At 35.0% G+C, this 20,231-nt stretch overlaps 2 protein-coding genes across 2 annotated transcripts in view; one reads left to right on the forward strand and one right to left on the reverse strand.

The window, feature by feature from the left end:
- The first annotated feature begins 1,373 nt into the window (after positions 1-1,373).
- Positions 1,374-12,694, forward strand: LOC107037734 (forkhead box protein K1). The gene is made up of 5 exons (XM_015256443.1): positions 1,374-2,806; positions 5,212-5,982; positions 7,434-7,693; positions 10,970-11,072; positions 12,274-12,694. Exons 1-5 carry the CDS (start codon positions 2,445-2,447, stop codon positions 12,446-12,448), a joined length of 1,671 nt encoding a protein of 556 aa, XP_015111929.1. The 5' UTR covers positions 1,374-2,444; the 3' UTR covers positions 12,449-12,694.
- Positions 12,695-17,402: 4,708 nt separating this feature from the next.
- LOC107037706 (arrestin domain-containing protein 17) overlaps positions 17,403-20,231 on the reverse strand; it is a 10,536-nt gene continuing 7,707 nt past the window's right edge. The window contains exons 4-7 of the mRNA XM_015256390.2: positions 19,245-19,439; positions 18,468-18,667; positions 18,109-18,398; positions 17,403-17,734 (exon numbers count right to left, since the gene is read on the reverse strand). Coding sequence (XP_015111876.1) covers positions 17,685-17,734; positions 18,109-18,398; positions 18,468-18,667; positions 19,245-19,439 — 735 coding nt within the window. The 3' untranslated portion in view covers positions 17,403-17,684. The remainder of the gene's footprint in view (positions 17,735-18,108; positions 18,399-18,467; positions 18,668-19,244; positions 19,440-20,231) is intronic.

Genomic DNA, 20,231 nt, shown 5'->3' on the forward strand with positions numbered 1-20,231 from the left:
CAACGATGAACTTTTACAATTCAAATAATAAAATTTGTCGAATTTCATCCAAGTCAGAATAATTCGAAATAAGATTTTGAATACAACAACGACAGCAACACACGTATGAAAAAAAAATAATATAAAAAATATACCTCCATAAAAAAATTCTGTTTATTTTTGGTAATTCTATTGAAAATTATGCAACTTTCTCAGGAGTTTCCAAATAGATATTTGTTTATAGAAAAAAATCCAGAAGCTGATTTGTTTGTTGGGATTTTTAAAAAATTGTATTATGAGAAACAACTCAAAATACAGCGGAAAAAACTTGGAAATTTTATGCCAAGAATTAATATAAAAGAAACATCAGAACTATTTACCTGTTTCTTTTTTATCATGAAAAAATTCTCCTTGTTTTTCGTACCAGTCTATTAAAAATTCTACAATTTTCCTGTAATTTTTTGAACAGATATTCGTTGATAGAAAAGAATTGACAAAAATTTATTTTGAAATATCATTCAGTCTATTGTAATTCTTTTTCAGAAGTTTTTTTATCAGAAACAATTGAAAATACAGCAGCAAAAACTTGGTAAATTAATACCAAAAATTGAATTTAAAAAAATCAGATCTATTTTTTTCCACCAAATATCTCTCAACAAAATGACGCGGTAAGAATGCGCAATCTTAAATAAAATCTCCCTGAAAAAATCCAATTTCCTAATTTACTTCTAATAGAACTCCACTATAATCTCTATGAAGTTCCAATAGACGTTCAATAAAATTTGTCAAAGAAAGTGCTAGATTGTTATAATAAAATATTTTCACACGTGCGATCAAACTTAAAATTAAATATTTTCATACGTGCAATCTCCCACCGAGTACTGAACTTCATACTTCGTACTTCACATACAACTCAAATATCCCCACCACCGGAAGTGAACTTTCCTCACTTCCGCTTCCGCTTCCCCCAAGATACCCCTTATCCCCCAAAAAACCCCTCCGCCATTCCCCTCGCCGCAAGAAACCGCCGAATAATTCTCCAATAAATATTCAAAAACCTCATAACTAATCCCGCATCTCTGCACCAGTTGTTACGCAACCGAAGTGTTTACATTTGTCACCCATGTTTGTTCAATAACGAACTCAATCGATTCCCCTCGTCATTCCCCCCGCCCGTCCCCCCAACTGCCCAATCGTCCAAAAACTCCCAAAAAACTCCCCAAAATTCGCGCAAAACTCAATAAAAATCCGTCCCCACTCATTTTAAATCCTTTCGTGCTGCAAAATGCCACGATTTCAAACTTCGCGGTGCTGCCAACCCACAAAAACAGACTCACCAATGGCGTCCCCCCGACATCCGGTTTCTTTCCAATCTCATCGACACGAAACGAAGATGGCAACAGTTGCATTAAAACACGAGGGACTGGCGTCAGCCTGAATCGTCAATTTACCCCAAAAAATAATGGAAAAATTCGTCAACTGGTGTCAAACAAGTCCACCGAAAACATTCAACTAAAACCACCCCCAAAAACTCCAAAAACCAATTCAAATACGTCATAAATACCGCTTTACCCAGTGTCTCGTGTCACGTGGTGGCCACCCACGTTTCGGTTTATTGTGGGTAAACAAAGGCCAAAAATCCCATCTCCTCCGCCTGCAATCGTGCGTGTGTGTGTTTCCAAAAAATCCACAATTGCAAAAAAAAACAGCCGGTGTAGAGCAGTCACCCCTCACCACTGAAAAAATCGAAAATACACATCAAACCGGGGGATTGAGCGGTTCGAACAAGAGTGGGAGTGAGAAAGTACGTGTAATATTGCGCGAGTGAGTGTGTGCGTGACTGAGAGAGAGTAACGACGTTCTAAAGAGCAAAAGAGATATCAAACAAGACGGCGCAGAGGGGTGAAGGAAGTGGTGGAAGGCAATAGAGTTTTGATGATCCACAGATCCCGTGTAATACGTGAAATATAAATCGTAAATACAAGGTAACGAGTGCATCATAATCAGTGAATTCTAAATAACCTCGGAGTTGTATCAATGAGTTACAATAACAATCAGTGAAGAGGCTGAATAAATCGGGTGGGCCGGCCATATTACGTGAAAGAAATAAAGTGTGGCCAAGAGAGTCGGTATCTCGCACTTTTTTTTCCTCATTTTTGTTATTTTTTCCTCTTATTTTCCCCGCTGTTTGCGACTGTGTGCGTGAACGCGTGCACATTAAACATTATTCCGCCTGCGAGGGAGGGGTTAAGGCACATGAACAATTGATCTGATGTTAAAAATAAACAAAACAAATACATAAGTGAGTGGATGAGAGTGAGAGAGAGATCGAGAGGTGAATTGAGGAGATAAAAAAACGAGAAAAAGAGTTGAGTTCCCTTCGAGAAGATTTTCCCCTGTTCAGCAGCCTTTTTCACGACAATTAGGCAGAAATCTGGGTGGTTTTACAATATAAATTCATCAAGATGTCATCAACGTATTCACGTACACAGGAGAGTGACGCGTGGGCGCTACTTGCCCTTAAATCAGCACCAGCAAGTCCAGCTAAAATGCAATGGAATCCCGAGTCGAAGGGTGCACCAATAGCTAGACTAGAGGGACGTGAGTTTGAATATATGGTTAGACAGAGGAGAATAACAATTGGACGTAATAGTAGTAAGGGTGAGGTTGATGTTAATATGGGACACTCGAGTTTTATATCACGACGACATTTGGAAGTATTTTACGATCATCCGTACTTCTACATGACTTGCAATGGCAAAAATGGAGTTTTCGTTGATGGGGTCTTTCAGCGAAAAGGAGCACCGGCTTTTCAGCTCCCCAAGACGTGAGTACCAGTGGCTCATTTATTATTGATTGTATTTTTTAAAATCAATGTTTGGCTTGATGATGAGATCGCTCGTCTGCCAATACTCGTGACGTTGATCTATTATTAATCATCGAGTGTAAACAAATGCTCCATTTGCCTGTGGACATCCCTACTCCGATAAACAATTATTAATGATTGACAATGAGAGCCACTGCTGCATTGCCAAAACATCACCGAGGAATTACGTCATAAGATGTAATGGGGATTATTCTGAAGCAATTTCAAACTCGATTTTTGATTGATGGTGGAGAGTTCGCAGGGAAATATTGGTATTGGTGTTGTCTGCCATGTTTATATTTATCTTCATTAGTTTTTTCCCCCCTCTGCTGGGCTGTTGACTCTGTGATGTAAACAGAAGCGGTGAGCTCGCTGTGGAAATGTTGCACGGTGGGCTTGTAGACATGAATGGAGATGATAATTCTGGCTGGGAGAGCTGAGTCCAAGTTTGAGAATTAAGGGTGGGGGTTCTTATGGGTTTATTGGTCGTTGGGACACTTTTAAAATTGGTTAATCAATATCTACGTAATCGATGGCTTCTGATAACGATTAAATGTCTGGTGGTAATCAATGTCTTGCCGGTGATTTTTGGGAATCGAGGCGGCAGGGGATTGACGACGGTTTTAGAGCTGGAGTTGCGGGCTTTCGGGGAAATTTTTGGAGACCTTTTTCGAGGAAAATTTTTGATCTTGAAAAAATGTCGATTAATTTTTCGTAAAATTTGGATGATAATTTTTTAAAATTTATGTGATAATTCGATTATCATATGAATTGCTTCATTTTTCTATTGAGTTGACACCAATAATCAATTTGATATTGCAATTAAAAATAACAAAGATCATTTAATTTGTTGATAATACACATCTAGATGTGGATTAACAATTAATGCATGAATGGAAGAGACAAGAATTATCTGTTGATCTTGGAATTACCTGTTTTTTCATAAAAAAAAATTCTGGAATCCATTCCAGACCAAATTGTGTTGACGTTTTTTTGCTCGGGAATGAAGGGTTTTAGGATGAAATGTCGAAAGACTTTTCTCTAGGAAATTTCTTGATCTTGAAAGAAGATCTGATAATTTTTCATAAAATAGTCACTGTCGAGCTAATTCGATAATCACAAATTGCTTAATTTTCCCACTGAGTTGATACCAATAATCAATTTGATTTATCTGTTGATAATCCACATCTAGATGTGGATTATCAAGGAATTAATGAATAAATGGAAAGGATAAGAATGATCTATTCATTTATGAGTTACTTTTTTTTAAATAAAAAATTCCTGACGTTTTTTGCTCGAGAACGAAGGGTTTTAGAATGAAACGTCTAGGAATTTTTTTTAGGAAATTTCTTAAGCTTAAATAAAAGTCATCTGCTTTATTTCTCCACTGAGTTAACCTCAATAACCAATTTGGTCTGGCAATTAAAAATAACACAGATCATTTAATCTGTTGATATGCCACATCTAGATGTGGATTCAAAAGTAATTAATGAATGAATGGAAATTATAGGAATGATCGATTCATCTTTGAATTACCTGTTTTTTTATAACAAAAAATCTAGAAATCGATTCCTGACTGAATTTTGTGGATGCACGTTCAGTCGAGCATGAAGGGTTTTATGATAAAATGTCCGGAGACTTTTTTACAGAAAATTTCTTCGTCTTTAAGAAAGGTATTCTGATAGTTTCTCATAAAATCAGTCATTATCAAGATAATTCGATAATCACACAAATCGCTTCATTTCACCACTGAGTTGACCCCAATAATCAATTTGGTGTTGCAATTAAAAATAGCCCACATTGTTCAATCTGTTGATAATCCACATGAACTCACAGAAAATTGATGTATAAATGAAAATGATAAAAATGATCTATTCATTTGGGAATTACCCCTGTTAAAAAAAAAATCTCACACAAAAGAATTTTGGAAATCGTTTCAGAAGCGAATTATGTTGATGTTTTTTTTAAATTCCATAATGAAGGATTTTAATAGAAAATATTTAAGTACCTCCGTAAAAAGAGTGATAATTCCTCGTAGCTAGTGATAATCTCACAAATAGTTAAATTTTCCTGCTGAGTTGACCCCAATAAAAAATTAGCTATTCCAATAAAAAATCCCACACACATTTCAGTTAATAATCCACATCTTGATGTGAATTCCCGAATAACGAGTGAATGAATCAACGGAAATGATACTCCTGCGATGACCCCAATAATAAATTCGATTACTACCCAATGAATATCTGGATAATTCCCACCCCCGCAAAAACCTACAGATAACGGATAAAAATCTGTGAGAGTGATGCTATTATCTTGCAATTACCCATGTTCCCTCAATCTAAAAAATAATCTCTCAATTTTTGCAGATGTACATTCAGATTTCCAAGTACAAACATACGCCTGGTATTTCAATCTCTGGTTGATGAGCAAGAGCAGACGAACGTGCGTATGGCATCACCACCAAAGCAACGTGCACCATTACCACCACTGCGCATTAACATACCAGACACTGGTTACAGCAGTCCATTTCCATCGCCAACAGGTACAATAAGCGCTGCTAATTCCTGTCCAGCAAGTCCAAGAGCTGGCCAGAGTAGACGTAATATATCAGCTGATTTGCAAATGGTGGCTGCCTATGCAGCAGCTGTTGCCAATGAGCCAAACTCTGGTGACAGACATCAAGAAGCTGGACAAAGTACAAGTAAACAGATGAGCCCAGAGCCAGGTCCTGACTCACGCTATCGTAATAATTCTGGTCAGGGGGCTAATGGCACATCATCACACTACAGTCCACCGAAGGACGATTCGAAGCCACCATACTCATATGCTCAATTAATTGTACAAGCTATTGCATCGGCCCAAGATAAACAGCTGACGCTGTCTGGCATTTACTCGTACATCACTAAGAATTATCCTTATTATCGCACTGCTGATAAAGGGTGGCAGAATTCAATACGACACAATTTGTCGTTGAATCGGTACTTCATCAAGGTACCCAGGAGCCAGGAGGAGCCGGGAAAGGGCTCGTTCTGGAGGATAGATCCACAGTCTGAGGCGAAACTCATTGAACAGGCCTTCAGAAGGCGGAGGCAGAGGGGAGTACCCTGCTTCAGGGCTCCCTTTGGACTCTCATCCAGGTTTGTCCGCGTTTGCATTCTTTCTCCTGGATTTTTCCTAAATTGTCCAATAATCATTCCTTTATTCGCGTAAGGAGAAATAACATGAAAGTGGAAGTGCACATATATATTTGATCTAAATGGTACTTTTGTCATGCATGAGAGGCAATTGTTGCATTTGAGTGTTTTCGTCGCCAATGAATACACCGAGAAACAATTCATACATACTATTTTTGAACTTTTCCATCACTCAGGTCGTGAAAATTGGTCAAGGCTATCACTGGTGCAAATATTCCATTCTAATATTTTGAACTTTAAACCGAGTGGAAATTCACTCTCGTAAAAAAACTATTCCGCAAACACTTTGGCAACTAGTATTTTACTTCAAAATCAGATGAATTGCAGTTTTTCACGGTCTAAAGTCGTTTCAATGAGTCTATGCGAATGACATCGTTATTATCTCGGTAATGAGATGGTCACGAGATTTTTCCATGAATTCAATAGGTTCCGAGATGTTTCGCAGATTAAAGAAGTATAAACGTAACTTAAATTTTGAAGATAAGAGGAAATCAATTCTGAAGGGAAGTTGATGTGAATAAAAATATTCTGGTTGAATTAGTGCTCAATTGGTGGTCTTGCATTATTGATAATAATTTACAAGCGGCAAAGTAACGTAGGCTTATGAGAAAATGAATTTCTCGAGGTTAGAGGGAAGATTACACTGAGAGAAAAATAGCCGAGTTTTCAAACAAGTCTTACTTGTACCAAACAAATCTTTTTTTGATAAGTTTTCCCAAAATATTGAGAAAAAAATCAAATTTAAATTAATTTAAATTTAACATAATTTAATTACATTTAAATACATTTAAATACATTTAAATTAAATTATGTTAATTATGTTTAATTAAATTATGTATTAATTATGTTGTATTAAATTAGATACATAATTAATTTTTTGTTAAAAATTATCTCAAAAAGATTTTTTTGGGCCAAACATGCACAGTTGCGCCGAGATTGAACATTTCTACTGCAAAAATAGATTTACTTTTTTCAAAAAAAATGTATTCTCTGTGCATACAAGAAATGTAATAATATTAATTCGTGCCCCTAGCGACCTTCTCTTTGATATTGATTTCAAATGCGAAAAAACGAATTTTTCCTAGGGGAGAGTGAGGCAGCGGGGCAAAATGAAACAATCGAAAAAAGACTGTTCGAGGCACTTCAAGCAAAAAAAAACTTTTTCATCAACAATTTTTTGTTTAATTAATTTTTGTCTATTAACTTTTTTTTAATTATTCGGAGTATTGAGGAGAATGATAATTTTTCTCAGTACTCCGAACTAACAAAAAGCTCTGACCCCTATCAAGCCCCTATTTCTGTTTTAATTTTTTTTACGCGCTTCTGACATCACATGAATTTCAAGAAACAATTATTGTATTCATTTAAATGGAGAAATTATAATTGACTTTTAGGAGTGCTCCAGCATCACCCTCCCACGTGGGCATGAGTGGTATAATGACCCCTGAGTGTCTGAGCAGAGAAGGCTCACCAGGGCCAGAATCGTATCCTGATAGTTCTGTACCATCACCAGCTGGACAATTGTCGAGTCAGTCAGCACCTGGCTCACCAGGGCATCCCTACGTTTCTCCAGCACCGCCAACTCACAAAGGTCGTCTCGTTCAGCAGGTTGCTGTCGTTACAAATGGCGTGAACAACGATACTCCACGAGAAGGTAAACATTTACGAAGATAAAACAAGTAGGGGTTCGAGCCTATTCGAGAGAAGGCATGTGACCTTTAGTTTTTGCATCAGTACACTGAGAGAAAAACGACAAAGTTCTCAAACAAGTCTTACTTGTGACAAGAAAATAGTTTTTTGAAAATTATCAGAAAAGGATTTTTTTTTGTGTCAAACATGCAGAGAGTGCGCCGGAATGAAAAATTTTTATCGCAAAAATAGATTGAGTAGTTCAAAAAAAATTGCATTCTCTGTACACGCAAGAAATGTCATTTGGTGATAAATTTTCCTCTATATGAGATATTTTCATCCTGAAAAGGCACCGTCTGGTGTGAATTATCCGCCTCTTGAGCCAAATATTTCGTTGCTGTCGAAAGCAGAACAATTATTGTTTGAAACTTTCAAATTCGAACCAAACAAATTCTTCTTTGGCAACTTTCAACTAGCGATTTTGTTGGCCCAAACAAGACTTGTTTGACAACGTTTTTGTTGTTCTCTCAGTGTAGTCTATTTCTTTTATTTATTTCTACCAATTGCATTGGTAATAAGCAGGGATGGCCATCAATATTCCGATTTAGATTGATCAAGGTTTGAATATACTCATCAAAATTTGAAAATAGTATAGTATTAATAATTTAAATTTTCGATTGATGATGAATTAAATATTTGATAATATGGCACTGTAAGTTTCCCATTAAGTAAATAATTCTAATTTTGTAAAAGGGATTTTCGATTAACGAAATAATCGTCAATCTTCCTAAATAGATTATTGATTAATGAAATAATTCAGAATTTGAATATTTAAATTGATGATCACGTGAATAATTAGAAATTTAAGAGTGATGTTAGCTAATTGACGGCTTCAAAATTTAACGGTAGTTATGATTTACGAACATGGCTACCTCTGGTAGTAAGCAAGGATAGCCATCAATATTACATTTCTTCAATATTAAAAGGGTTTCCGATTTTGATTGATAAAGGTTTAAATATTCTCATCAAAATTAAAGAATATTATAATATTAATAGTTTAAATTTCCGGTTGATGAGGAATTAAATATTTGATATGGAACCGTTTATTTTCCATTGAATAAATAATTTTAATCTTGTAAAAGGGATTTTCGATTAACGAAATAATCGTCAATCTTCGTATCTAAATTATTGATTAATGAAATAATTCAGAATTTTAATATTGAAATTGATCATTACTTGAAAAATTAGAAATTTAAGAGTGATGTTAACTAATTAACGGCTTCAAAATTTAACGGTAGTTCTGATTTATGAATATGGCCATCCCTGGTAGTAAGCTTTCGTTACTTCGTGCGTCATTAGTCGCCTTTCTTTATTTCTACTAATTCCATTGGTAGTAAGCTTCCGAGTGGATGCGTAGTAATTCCCTGTCCTCGTGACAGACATTGAACCGTAACGATATGCCACAGGGTGTCTACAATATTTATATAAATCTTTCTCATTAAAAGTTGAAAATATTCAACTTTTAATGAGAAAATATTAAACTTTTAATGAGAAACATTTATACAAAAGGTTAAATATCTCCGAAACTGCTCGGTCGGTTGCGTCTATCCAAAATAGCAACCTTTAGTATTATAAGAGCCAGGATCATACAAAATTTTATCTCGCTAGCTCCTTTATTCCTCAAGTTGACAAACTATCAAACAAAATTGTCTTGAAGGAGACTTTTGTTTGTAGACCACAACATTCTCTGCTGGAAAGTCACATTTTCACCGAAACCCACCAACTTTACGAGATAAACTGCAGAAATTGTGGAATTATCTTCTTCACTCAAATCACTCTACATTTCATTCGTAAACCCGTTAAATCAATCAATTGTTTCGTGGTTCTCGTAATCTAGTCTCTGCCGCGTCTGTTTATTTTACATTTTTCTGAATTTCATTTTACACATTTCGTGAGAAAGGCCATTACAATATAAGTAATGCAGCTGCAAGTTAATTACATTTAGTGTCGTACGCGAACGAAAAAACGATTGAGAGTGAGCTGTAAAGAGATTAATGTTCGGTCGACATGTTAAAATGTCTGCGATATGAACAGCACAGCTCCGCGACTTTGATTTAATCTCTGTTATTTCGGTTGAACTCTTTTTACTATTTTTTTTTCTCGCGTGACGTGTTTCAGTCCTTTTATTGTAAGAGGGATGATGAATTATGTGAGTAGTTTAGTGCAGCTCGATGGGAGGGGATAACATTATGAACAGAATTAATTATCGATTGATAATTCATAAATTTACGAGCATATGTGCAATCCACAATACTCACAACATGTAAATATTCTATTCTTTATTGAACTTAAGGTCCAGCTCCATTATCTGCCGAACTTTTTCTAGATTGATTTTGTGTTCGATTTTCATCTTGAAATTTCATCTCGATGCCCCGTCAGAGACCCCCGAAAATCATGAATTTGGATTGAAAAAAAAGTAAAAAAAAATCTGAACATTTTTAAAAATCTGAACTTTTTTAATTGGTATTGAGGAATTAGTTCAATAGAGGAGATGTCAATCTCTATATTATGAAAATCTAAATCGACTTCTGGTGATAAAAATTTGTTACTCGAAATTAAGGGTCACAAGGGTCAGATTAAGGGTCACAAGGGTCGGAGTAAGGGTCAAATAAGGGACGGGGGGGTAAAAAAAGGGTCACCAAGGTTAAAATAAGGGTCAGGAGGGTTATAATGAGGGTCAAATTAAGGATCCAAATGAGGGTCACAAGGGTCAGATTAAGAATCAGAAAGGTCAGATTAAGGGTCTGAAGAAGGGTCATAGGGGGCAGAAACTCAGGGTCACAAGGGTCAAAATAAGGGTCTCAATATCTCTCTATATTGTAAAATCCACATCGACTTTTGGTAAAGAAAATTTGGTGCTTGAAATAAAGGGTCAAAATAAGGGTCACGAGGGAGATAATGAGGGTTAGAATGAGAGTCACGAGGGTGCCAAAAGATTTATTATTTCCTCTTGTCTCCCCCACAGTGGCGACTGGCAGGCCGGTATTGGCCACGGTAAGTATGCATTATTCATATCTGTTCAACTGAAATCATTCCTCAATATTTATTAAAAACGCTCTTTGAAAATGTTCGGAATTTTTTAAAAAATTTTTAAAATCTAAATTCAGAATTTTCAGGTGATTGAGTACCCTGAGTGATAGGGCATCGAGTTGAAATTTCCAGATAAAAATTGAACAAAAAATTAATGTAGATAACGTTCGGCAGATAATGGGGCCGGGCCTTAATTGTTAATCGTTTTCAGAAAAATATTTGGTGCCTGGAAATGTAATAGAAGAGCAATCGTTATCACCAGCTGGCCAGTACAGTCCAGCTCCAGTTATTGTACAAACAACATATAATTACAGGTAAATATTATGTGGCTTCCCCATCCATTTTTTTTTTATTTTACGCTTTCTCAACCCCTCTATGGGGTTATAAGCACAGCAAAGAATAGTTAAGAGAAAAAGGAAAAAAGAATACAGAATAAGTATATCATTTTACAGCATATGTACATGTATGTTCAATTTTGCTTAAATGCTAATTTCATTTTTAACAAGAATTCTTCATACATTGGGAGAAAAAATAGCTCTGCCGAAAAACTATGTGTTCCACGTGACAAATTAACCAAGTTGATAGAAAAAAATTTAATCTTTACTGAAAAGTTTACGAATATTTTGGGTAATTTCTACTTTCAATTGGTTTGAATCTGCATTGAATGTAAAGAACCTTTTTTTAATGTTCAGCAATTGAGAAACTTTCAGAATTGGGTCGCTCTTCTCATCTGTTGATCAGTTACTCTTGAATTAAATTGCAGTCATTTCTTTCAATTGACCCAATAACATCACTACAAATATAACTTTAATTATGGAAATATCCCTGAGAACGTCATGGACTTTGAAAAAGTTATTCTACCCCTTTATTTCCCAGATCGATATCGATATCGATTATTTAAACATCATATCAATCGATGAATTCCCTAAGTGATCCTTCATATCACGTGTGAAAAAAATCAATAGAAAACTTTAGCGAATTCACTGTAAAATTCTATTGAAATTCTCGTTAAAATTCTATTTGTTTTTTGCGCAAATTCTATTAGATTTTTGACAGAAAAGAGTCAATAGATTTAGATTTTTCTGTTTGAATTTTTCTCTTGAGATTTTTTCTATTAAAACTATTGGGCACGGATTTTCCAAGTTTTTTCCGCTATATTTTGTTTTGTTTTGCATTGCAGAATCCGAGTAAAAAAAAAACTTGGAAAATTCACGCTCAAGTATTCTTATAGAAAAAATTCCAAGGTAATATTCGTATAGAAAAATCGAAATCTATTGACTTTTTCCTATCAAATATCTCATAGAATCAGTGCAAAAAACAAGTAGAATTTTAACGAGAATTCCCTAGATTTTTCATAGAATTCCAATAGAGTTTCTTGAGAATTCCAATAGAATACGTGATCAACAGAAAAAACCAAGAGTCTACTGTTTAAAAATTGTAGATTTTATCTCAATTGAATTTCTCCATTCTAAAAAGCCTTTAACAAAAAAATTCTAACAACATTTATTTTTCCAGTGGAACATTCATTGGCCCTGACGCAGGCGTTGGGGCGACAAAGCGTGCCCACGAGGAGCCAGACAGTTCTCCAGGCTCCCCAGCACCGCTTGCAATTGTCGAGAGTCCCGAGCCCCCAGAGCATCAACAGCAGCAGCAAAAACGACAGCGCGTTCACGACGCGGACGATCATTGAATAACTCCCACTAGGCTGCACATTTTCTCATTAAAAAAACAAATATGATGCAAAAAGTAGGACATTGTTATGATTACAATTATGATTACAATTTGGTAATCGTCAGACGAATCGTCCGCTCGATCTCTGCACCGATGCGAACGATGAGCTACGATTTCACAATCAATTTACAATTTAATGGTGGACATTTGTCAGAGAGAAAATATGTTTTTTTTCCTTTCTTTTGCTAGAATTGTTTACTTTATTTCCCCCCCCCCNTTCTCCCCCCCCCCTCTTTTTTTTAGATGTTAATTAATGAGAAAAAGTCTTTAAATGGCCGTGATAAAGTAAATGTAGGAATTTATTAATAATAGGTCTTTTTTCATGATCAATTGTAACCGATAGTAATTCTTTTCAATTCTTTTTTTCCGCTGTCAATCATTTTTTTTATTCATTATAAAATGCCAGGTAATATTTGTACCATAAAAAATATGATTTTTCGTTTATTTCGTGAGTGGATGATTCGTCTGACTTGGAACTGCGATGAGTTCCTTAAAAATTCCCCCAGATAAACCCTCAATGGCCCATTTATTCAGATTATGACAAAAAGTTGTTACTTTTAATTAATCAAAATCTTGCGGTAAAATTCATTGTTTTATATTGAATGAAAAAAAAATTTATCAACACTCAATCACTCATGAATCGAGTTCTTTTAGTTCTCATGATTGTTGAATTCTAGAATTAATTTTCTAAAGATTATAATGATATTTTTGTTCGTATAAATTGTAGCATTTTTCATTAATCATTCATTAATTTTCAAAAACGGCCATTCGTGAAAATGAAAGAAAAAATGATTATGTAAATGTATAGAAAACATATATCACGTATTTATATTGGGAAATGTAGTTTCATACTCACAATTAGCTTTATCTGATGAAAACCATGATGCAGATCAACAGATTTTAATCACAAAAAGAGAGAGGAAAAAATGCGAGAAATGAGTGAGAATTTTTTTGTGGTGATTGACAGTTTTTGAATAAACCCCGAGCTATTTGGCATCCACAGGCAAGATAATCTTAATGGCATTTAAATGTTTTTAGGTGATAGAAAGTTAGCTGTTGATTACTGATTGATAACCATCAAAACACTGTAGTTCATCATCCAATTAGAAATTGCTTGTCACTGGAGTAACGCTAATTAGCTGAATACTTTGATTTCCCAATATAATTACGCTTAATAGCTTGTCAAATCTGCTTATTTCCGACTACTTCATAGAAATCGTAAAATTTGTCACATCTGAAGTGAAGAATTATCAACAAACTCTACAGTTCTTCGATTAATTGGTGAAAGGGATGAAATTGAAAAGCTATTCAACTTATTTTGCAGATAACTCTGGAGGGAAGAGGTTTACGAAAAAATATCAAGACATTGTTTTTGTAGGAAATTTCAGGGGCTAGATAAAATGCCTTCTGTCATTTTTCGCTAAATCTCCTAGATTTTCAGATATTTTCAATAATAATCTGCCTGAAAAATTCTTGGACTTTTATTGTGAAGAGGTTCATGATATTTTATAAGACAAATATTTCGTTTTGAACCCACTTCTCCAAAGATATTCGCAAAAACATAATCGTGAATATCTTCACCATCTCCTTTTGCCATTTTAACGAAAGAATTACAAGAACATTCAATAGAGCGTCTATTTTCTATTTGAAGAAAATAATAAGAGATGATGACGCCGTTATGAGCAAGAAATAAACTATGAAACAAATAATATTTTTTTCCTTCGTCACGTACAGCCCAGAGCAGAACAAAATGAATGAAAAAAAAAATAATAATAATGGAAAAACACAATTCTAATTTGTAGATACGCATATGTATGTGTATATATTATATATATTTATACCCGTATATACACGTATATATGTGTGTGTGTATTTGGATGAATATATGATATATTCGATTGAATAATAACATTTAGCGTTTATTATTGCGAAGAACAAAATTGGGGCGCCCTAAGGCGCCTCATTTCCCTTAGGTCTCAGTGATAATTATTCCTAGTATCTTGCTCCCTTCCCCCTCTCCCAAAAATCACTAGAGAAATGAATAAAGTCGATTGATCTACACCCTCAATCCTGAATGCTGAAAAATACCTCAGGATAGGACAGTAAAAAAATCCAAACGAAAAAGTAAAAAAAAAATATGTATTATAAAATTTCAATGTTTCGCAGGCAAATCGTTAATTATGTTTATTATATGATTTTGTAGAGGAAGAAATAAGTGAAGGAAAAATGGTAAACGAGGAGAGTAAATTAAACAAATTATATATAAGCAAGTGACATCTATTTTTGTGACGATTAGCGTAAAGAGCATGATTATAGAAACAAAAAAAGAGGGGAAAATAATTGACGAAATGATTTAGGGATGTTCGATTATTTATTCGCTCAAAGCGGATAAATAATCATAGTAGAGGACAGAAATATGTGCAGCGAACAGAAGAAAAAAAATTGATTGTATAAATGACTTGTTTGAATTCACCCAACATTTCTGATAAAGGTATTACTTATAAATGTGACATCCCCTTTTTCTGATTATAAATCATTTGAAAATGTGAAAGCTTTATATTTATTTTTTAAAAAACCAGTGACTTGGGTCGATAGTGTTAATGGAGGACATGCTCGCAAAATCGTGAGTGGAGAAGAAAAAAATGGAAATAATTTGCTGAAGTGAAGGGGAGGAGAATAAAAACAATAGAAGTATTAAAATGGGAGGTGCGAGGGGGCCTGGAGTGTCTTGTGGACTTCGAGACTGTGCACGTACAATAAATAAATTGTTTATTCCTCTGTGAAGGGTACGTGAAATTGTTGTGCAAACAATACATACCAGGAATCATGGAATATGTTGGTAGTGAAGAGTAGAGCTGAAACAGTTGCTAGTATTGTGATTCTGTTCGCCTGCAAATTGCGTAAACTGTTGCAAAAATACAAATGTGAATGCATAGAAGGTATAATCATCATTTAATTAATGGAAAGGAGATAATCGTGAAAAAGAGAGAGTGAATTTTTTCCTTCGCGAATTGTGTAACTGGGAAGAGAGAAAGGAAATGAGGAAAATTCAGGTGTTTTCAGGCAGTGGATATCTGATGTGAAACGTAAAATCTGATGATTAGAGTAAAATGCTTCTTACAATTTTACTTGACAAATTGGACTGCATACTTTGAGTCATTGTAAATGATTCATTTTTAATAGAACAAACACGAATTGTATTATTTTTGCTTACGACTCATTCACGAATGACGAAAACAATGCTTGACAGTTTAAAGATATAGGATGAGGAATAATGTACGAACAGTAATTGGTGGGAGATTATTGTTGAGACGGTTGAGATGAGTAGAAATGAATTATCAAATTTAGTTGTGATGATGAGGATGGGTTAGAGATACCGGAGTAATGGAGAGTAACATGAGGAGAAGGAAGATATTATGGGCTTTCGGATAAATTTTGAGGAAATATATGGATTCCAGATTATTCATTAATTGCGTTTGTTTTCTACTTTCCTTGAATCCAGATGATTTTTTTTTCAGAATAGCGGGTGAATATGCGGGTTTTATGATGTTGCGTATCTCCCTTCGAATCCCTGATTTAATTATTAAGGTGTTTCGGTTGAAAAGTCAAAATAATGAAAAAAAATTGGAAAATTCATGGGAGAAATTTCTAAGTATGATGTATCATTGAGAATTTTTGCACATTTTCTTCAGGTCTCAGTTTCAAGAAAAAAAATAATGAAATTTGGATGTTTTTGTAACCCCTTCAGCTGTAACCTATCCAAGGTTACCCCACTCTCAATTAGGGAAATTTCCATGACACCCAAAGAAATAGTGTACTATTGAGGAAAAACTAGTGGGTGATAAATCAAATCTTTCTTGAGAACATGTATAAGTTTCAGATTTTTTTCAGATTTCATAAGAAAGTTATTTGAACAAATGATTCGGAAAATTATGAGTTTCGGGGCAATTACGACCTCACGCGCAGGCGCGTGATTCGAATGTCAGTGAGCATCATGGGAAAGGTATGGGTTGGACCATGAAACTGAGTGAGAGAAAGCACTCGACAGGTTTACCAACTCGAGATGCATTTTAATATTATTTCAATAATTAGAGAAACATCCAATAACAATTACTTGACACCCGTAGGTGATGAGAAAAAAATCAATCAATCTGGTGAATAAAATCAATATTCAAAAAATGTTCAAATGCACAATTAAATAGTTACTTGAAAATTGGAAAATTTCGTACTCAGCGATTGAATCAGGGCTCGAGAAGAATAAGACGCCCCTTCCGTTTCACCCGCCGGTGATCAACAAACGAAACACCTTAAGGGGAGACCGGAGTGAAGTCTCCAACTTTTGATATATGATATAAGATGATTTGATATATGACATGTTAAAAAGCGGAAAAATAATGACTACACTCCGTTTTGTCTCGTGAATCAACGAAAAACGTTTCCCATTTTTACGTTCAACACTTCAGCATAAATCCACATAATGATAAATTTGAAAGATCTAGGAAAAATCTGAAAAAAATGACGAGTGATCTAGATCGTATACTTGAAGAAGTCCCGTGAGATTTTTTATGTTCAGTGTCACCCTTAATTATATATTCAAGCTTAAAATTCCCATGTTATCCTGAAAATTCGCATTGTACACGGTACACGGCCCGGAGTTTCGGAGTAAAAATTCGAAAATTTAACTACTTATGATATTTCTGGCGGATATTTTCATTGATTCTAGACACTTCAAAATGAGATGTCAAATTTTTTCAAATTTTTCTGAGGCTTTACTTCATTGCAATTTAAACAATCGGAAAAAGTGCAGCGAAATATTTTCAAGATAAGAGTTACGACGTGTGGATAAACCCCACAGTCTCACATAAAAACGTGAAGAATAAGTAGTAACATTGATAATGAATCAAATCCAAATGTAAAATATAATTCGCATTTATTACTGCATCCAGAATGTATAATTATAGCTCCGTTAAAGAATGTATAATCTTCAATTAAGCACATTGTGAGGGAAGTAGTAGATTCCGTCCAAGATAAACTCTCTCGTGCTAATCTTCAGTCACCGCTGAATACATAAAATCATGAGGCACTTCTTTTCCGCCAAGTGAAGAAATAACACCCTATCGTGGAGGGCTAGTAGGCTAACTCGAGTTATATATCGAAAATATCGAAATTTTTGCTTTTTCTTCACTCTGTAGTGTTCACTTCTTGCTGTCTTCGGCCATCACAGACTCGTAAGATGGTGGTGGCACTGAGAATCAAATAATAAAGAATGGATTAGAGCTGGGCATTTGGGATTCTATCCATTAGTGAAGTGGTGGAATACGCTGAGTTGATTCCACTCCATCATCATTTTTTACAAAATATCTCTGAATGTAAAGGAAATAACGATTCTTCGTACTCTGCTGGACGTCTGACGTTTTTTAATAGTGAGCGTTAGATTTTTCAATGATTAGTCAATAGCATCATTGTTATTGACTAATTTTCAAAATTTTTGTCTGATCGCCATTTGTTCGGAAAAAAATTGAGAAGGAAATCCCCAGTATCGTCGAGAACTCAACTAGAGGATAAGTTAACATGCCTTTCACCCCATCATTTCATTTTGCCTATGAATTTTCTACTCACCTGTCGCTGAGGTAAGCTCTACAGGTACTGAGGGACTTGGGATTCGGAAGCCTATCGATGGTACTGGAGTATAAGGGGGTGGATTTGATGTCCCCGTGATTGTTGCCAAATCCCCCATCATCCCTGGAATCGGTGCTGTAGGAATGGAAGATGTTCTCGATATTGCGAATCCTCCTGTAGGGAATTCAGTCGAAGTAGTCGGAGGTACAAGAGACCTCGCGACGTCTTGTGCCGGGGCGATTGGTTTAGAACCGATCATAACGTCATAGTACTTTTTAGTATCACAATGGCTGTGAAACGAATAATTTCGTCACTGCAAGTAGTCATTTTGTTTGTATGATACGAATAATAATGCATACCAGCCAGAAACGAGGAATTTAACACCGAGACGATATATAATGTTCATAATGCTACAGTGTTGGAAACCAGAGTGAGGGACTGATGGTACTTGCAGTCCAAGGTTAATATGGATATTGTTTTGGAAGGGACCGTTCTTGCCAGTTCGTTGTACGATTTCACTCGTAGTTTTAGTTTTACTCTCAGCATGAAACTCTATTATCTGAAAGGAATCGAATGAGAGACATGTAGAGTTTAAACTGATACAAGTGGCAATTAAAGTTGTGCGAATCAATTTAATGATTAAAATATACATGATGTTGGTGAAATCGAATAATAAAATGGGTATCGGATGAAAGTGAGGGGAGATCTGGTTTTTCAGATTTTTCAAATCCGGTAGTTTCATGAAAAAAAGTCGGTAGATTTCGTTTTTCTATCGAAGATTCTGGACATGATTTTTTTTCCTCTTTTTTTGTATTTTCATTTATTTCTCTTAATCATCTTCTCAATCATCTTATCGTTTCTCTCAGAAGAATCAACAAATTTGTAAAAAATGTCATTTTGCGACATTTTTTCACAAGTTTTATTACAAAATCTAAAGAACCGCTGAGGCGATGTTGTTCAGAATCTAATCAGTTCTAAGTTACGTGAAAACACATCGATTGCATGAAAAGAATTGAATCGCATCGTTTGTTCGAGAGAAATTGTAGCACAAAATTACAATAACTTTTGCCCTTCTAATCGGGAAATAAATTCTGAAGTTCTGGAATACCTTGAAGTGAAAAATTTTGGAGCCTCACCTGTTTCAATCGCAATTCAATTCCGAGGATATCCACAGACGGCGAACTCGCTGTGATCTCCACAAAAACCTCAAGCTGCTCGCCAATTGCATAAGTGCTACTTGGTATGTGAATCTGCGCCTCCATGAACCCTTCACTGATACAGGGAAATATGCACCAGCAATAATCTGCATGCACCTCGTCGTCGATAGTGCGCTGTCAATAACATCACGTGTGAAGAAATTCAAGAGAAAATTCTAGCGCATTTTCTAGGAAACCCTATCGGAAAGCTATCGACATTTTATTTGAAATTATTTCAGCTTTTGGTCGATTTCTATTAAACCTCCGAAATCTTATATAAAAAATTGTCAAAAACAAGAGGAAGTTTTAACTCTAGTCTGGTCACTATCAGAGATCGGCAAAAATCACTACTTTACTAATATTCAGAGAAGCTTACCTTAAATTAATTAACGTTCACTAATTTTTATTGAACTTTGAAAATCATTTTAATACTCAATTATTATTGAACAATTCTAAATTAATTCTAAACTTCTGAATGTGATTTTTCAATTTTTCAAATAATTGTCAATTTTTCGAAATCAATTACTAAATAAAATTTGAGAACTAATAAAAATTGAAAAATTGTAGAATACAGTCAACTAATTTTGTATGTAATGACATCATTTCAATTCTAAATTATGTTTTTGCCCATCTCTGATCACTGTACGCGACCCTGCGATTGGTGGTCTCCGCGGGGATTCCCCGCCGTCTCATTCGGGCCCCAGCGTTGCCGAATGCAGATCCGATCAATTAGCCCCTCATGTATAGATATTCCAAATTTTTATTTTTTTCCTCATTGAAGTAGTTTTGAAGAAAATTGCGAGCTAATAAAAAACATTTGCTAGTTAGTACTTTTTTTTGAATAAATTTTTGGAAAATCACCTCTGGAAAAAAGGCGTTATCCCCTCTATTTCATTATTTCCAAAAAATTTTATCACCAATCGATAG

This window comes from Diachasma alloeum, unplaced genomic scaffold (genome assembly GCF_001412515.2).
Source record: "Diachasma alloeum isolate Michigan unplaced genomic scaffold, Dall2.0 Dall_scaffold_00269, whole genome shotgun sequence".
Lineage (NCBI taxonomy): Eukaryota > Metazoa > Arthropoda > Insecta > Hymenoptera > Braconidae > Diachasma > Diachasma alloeum.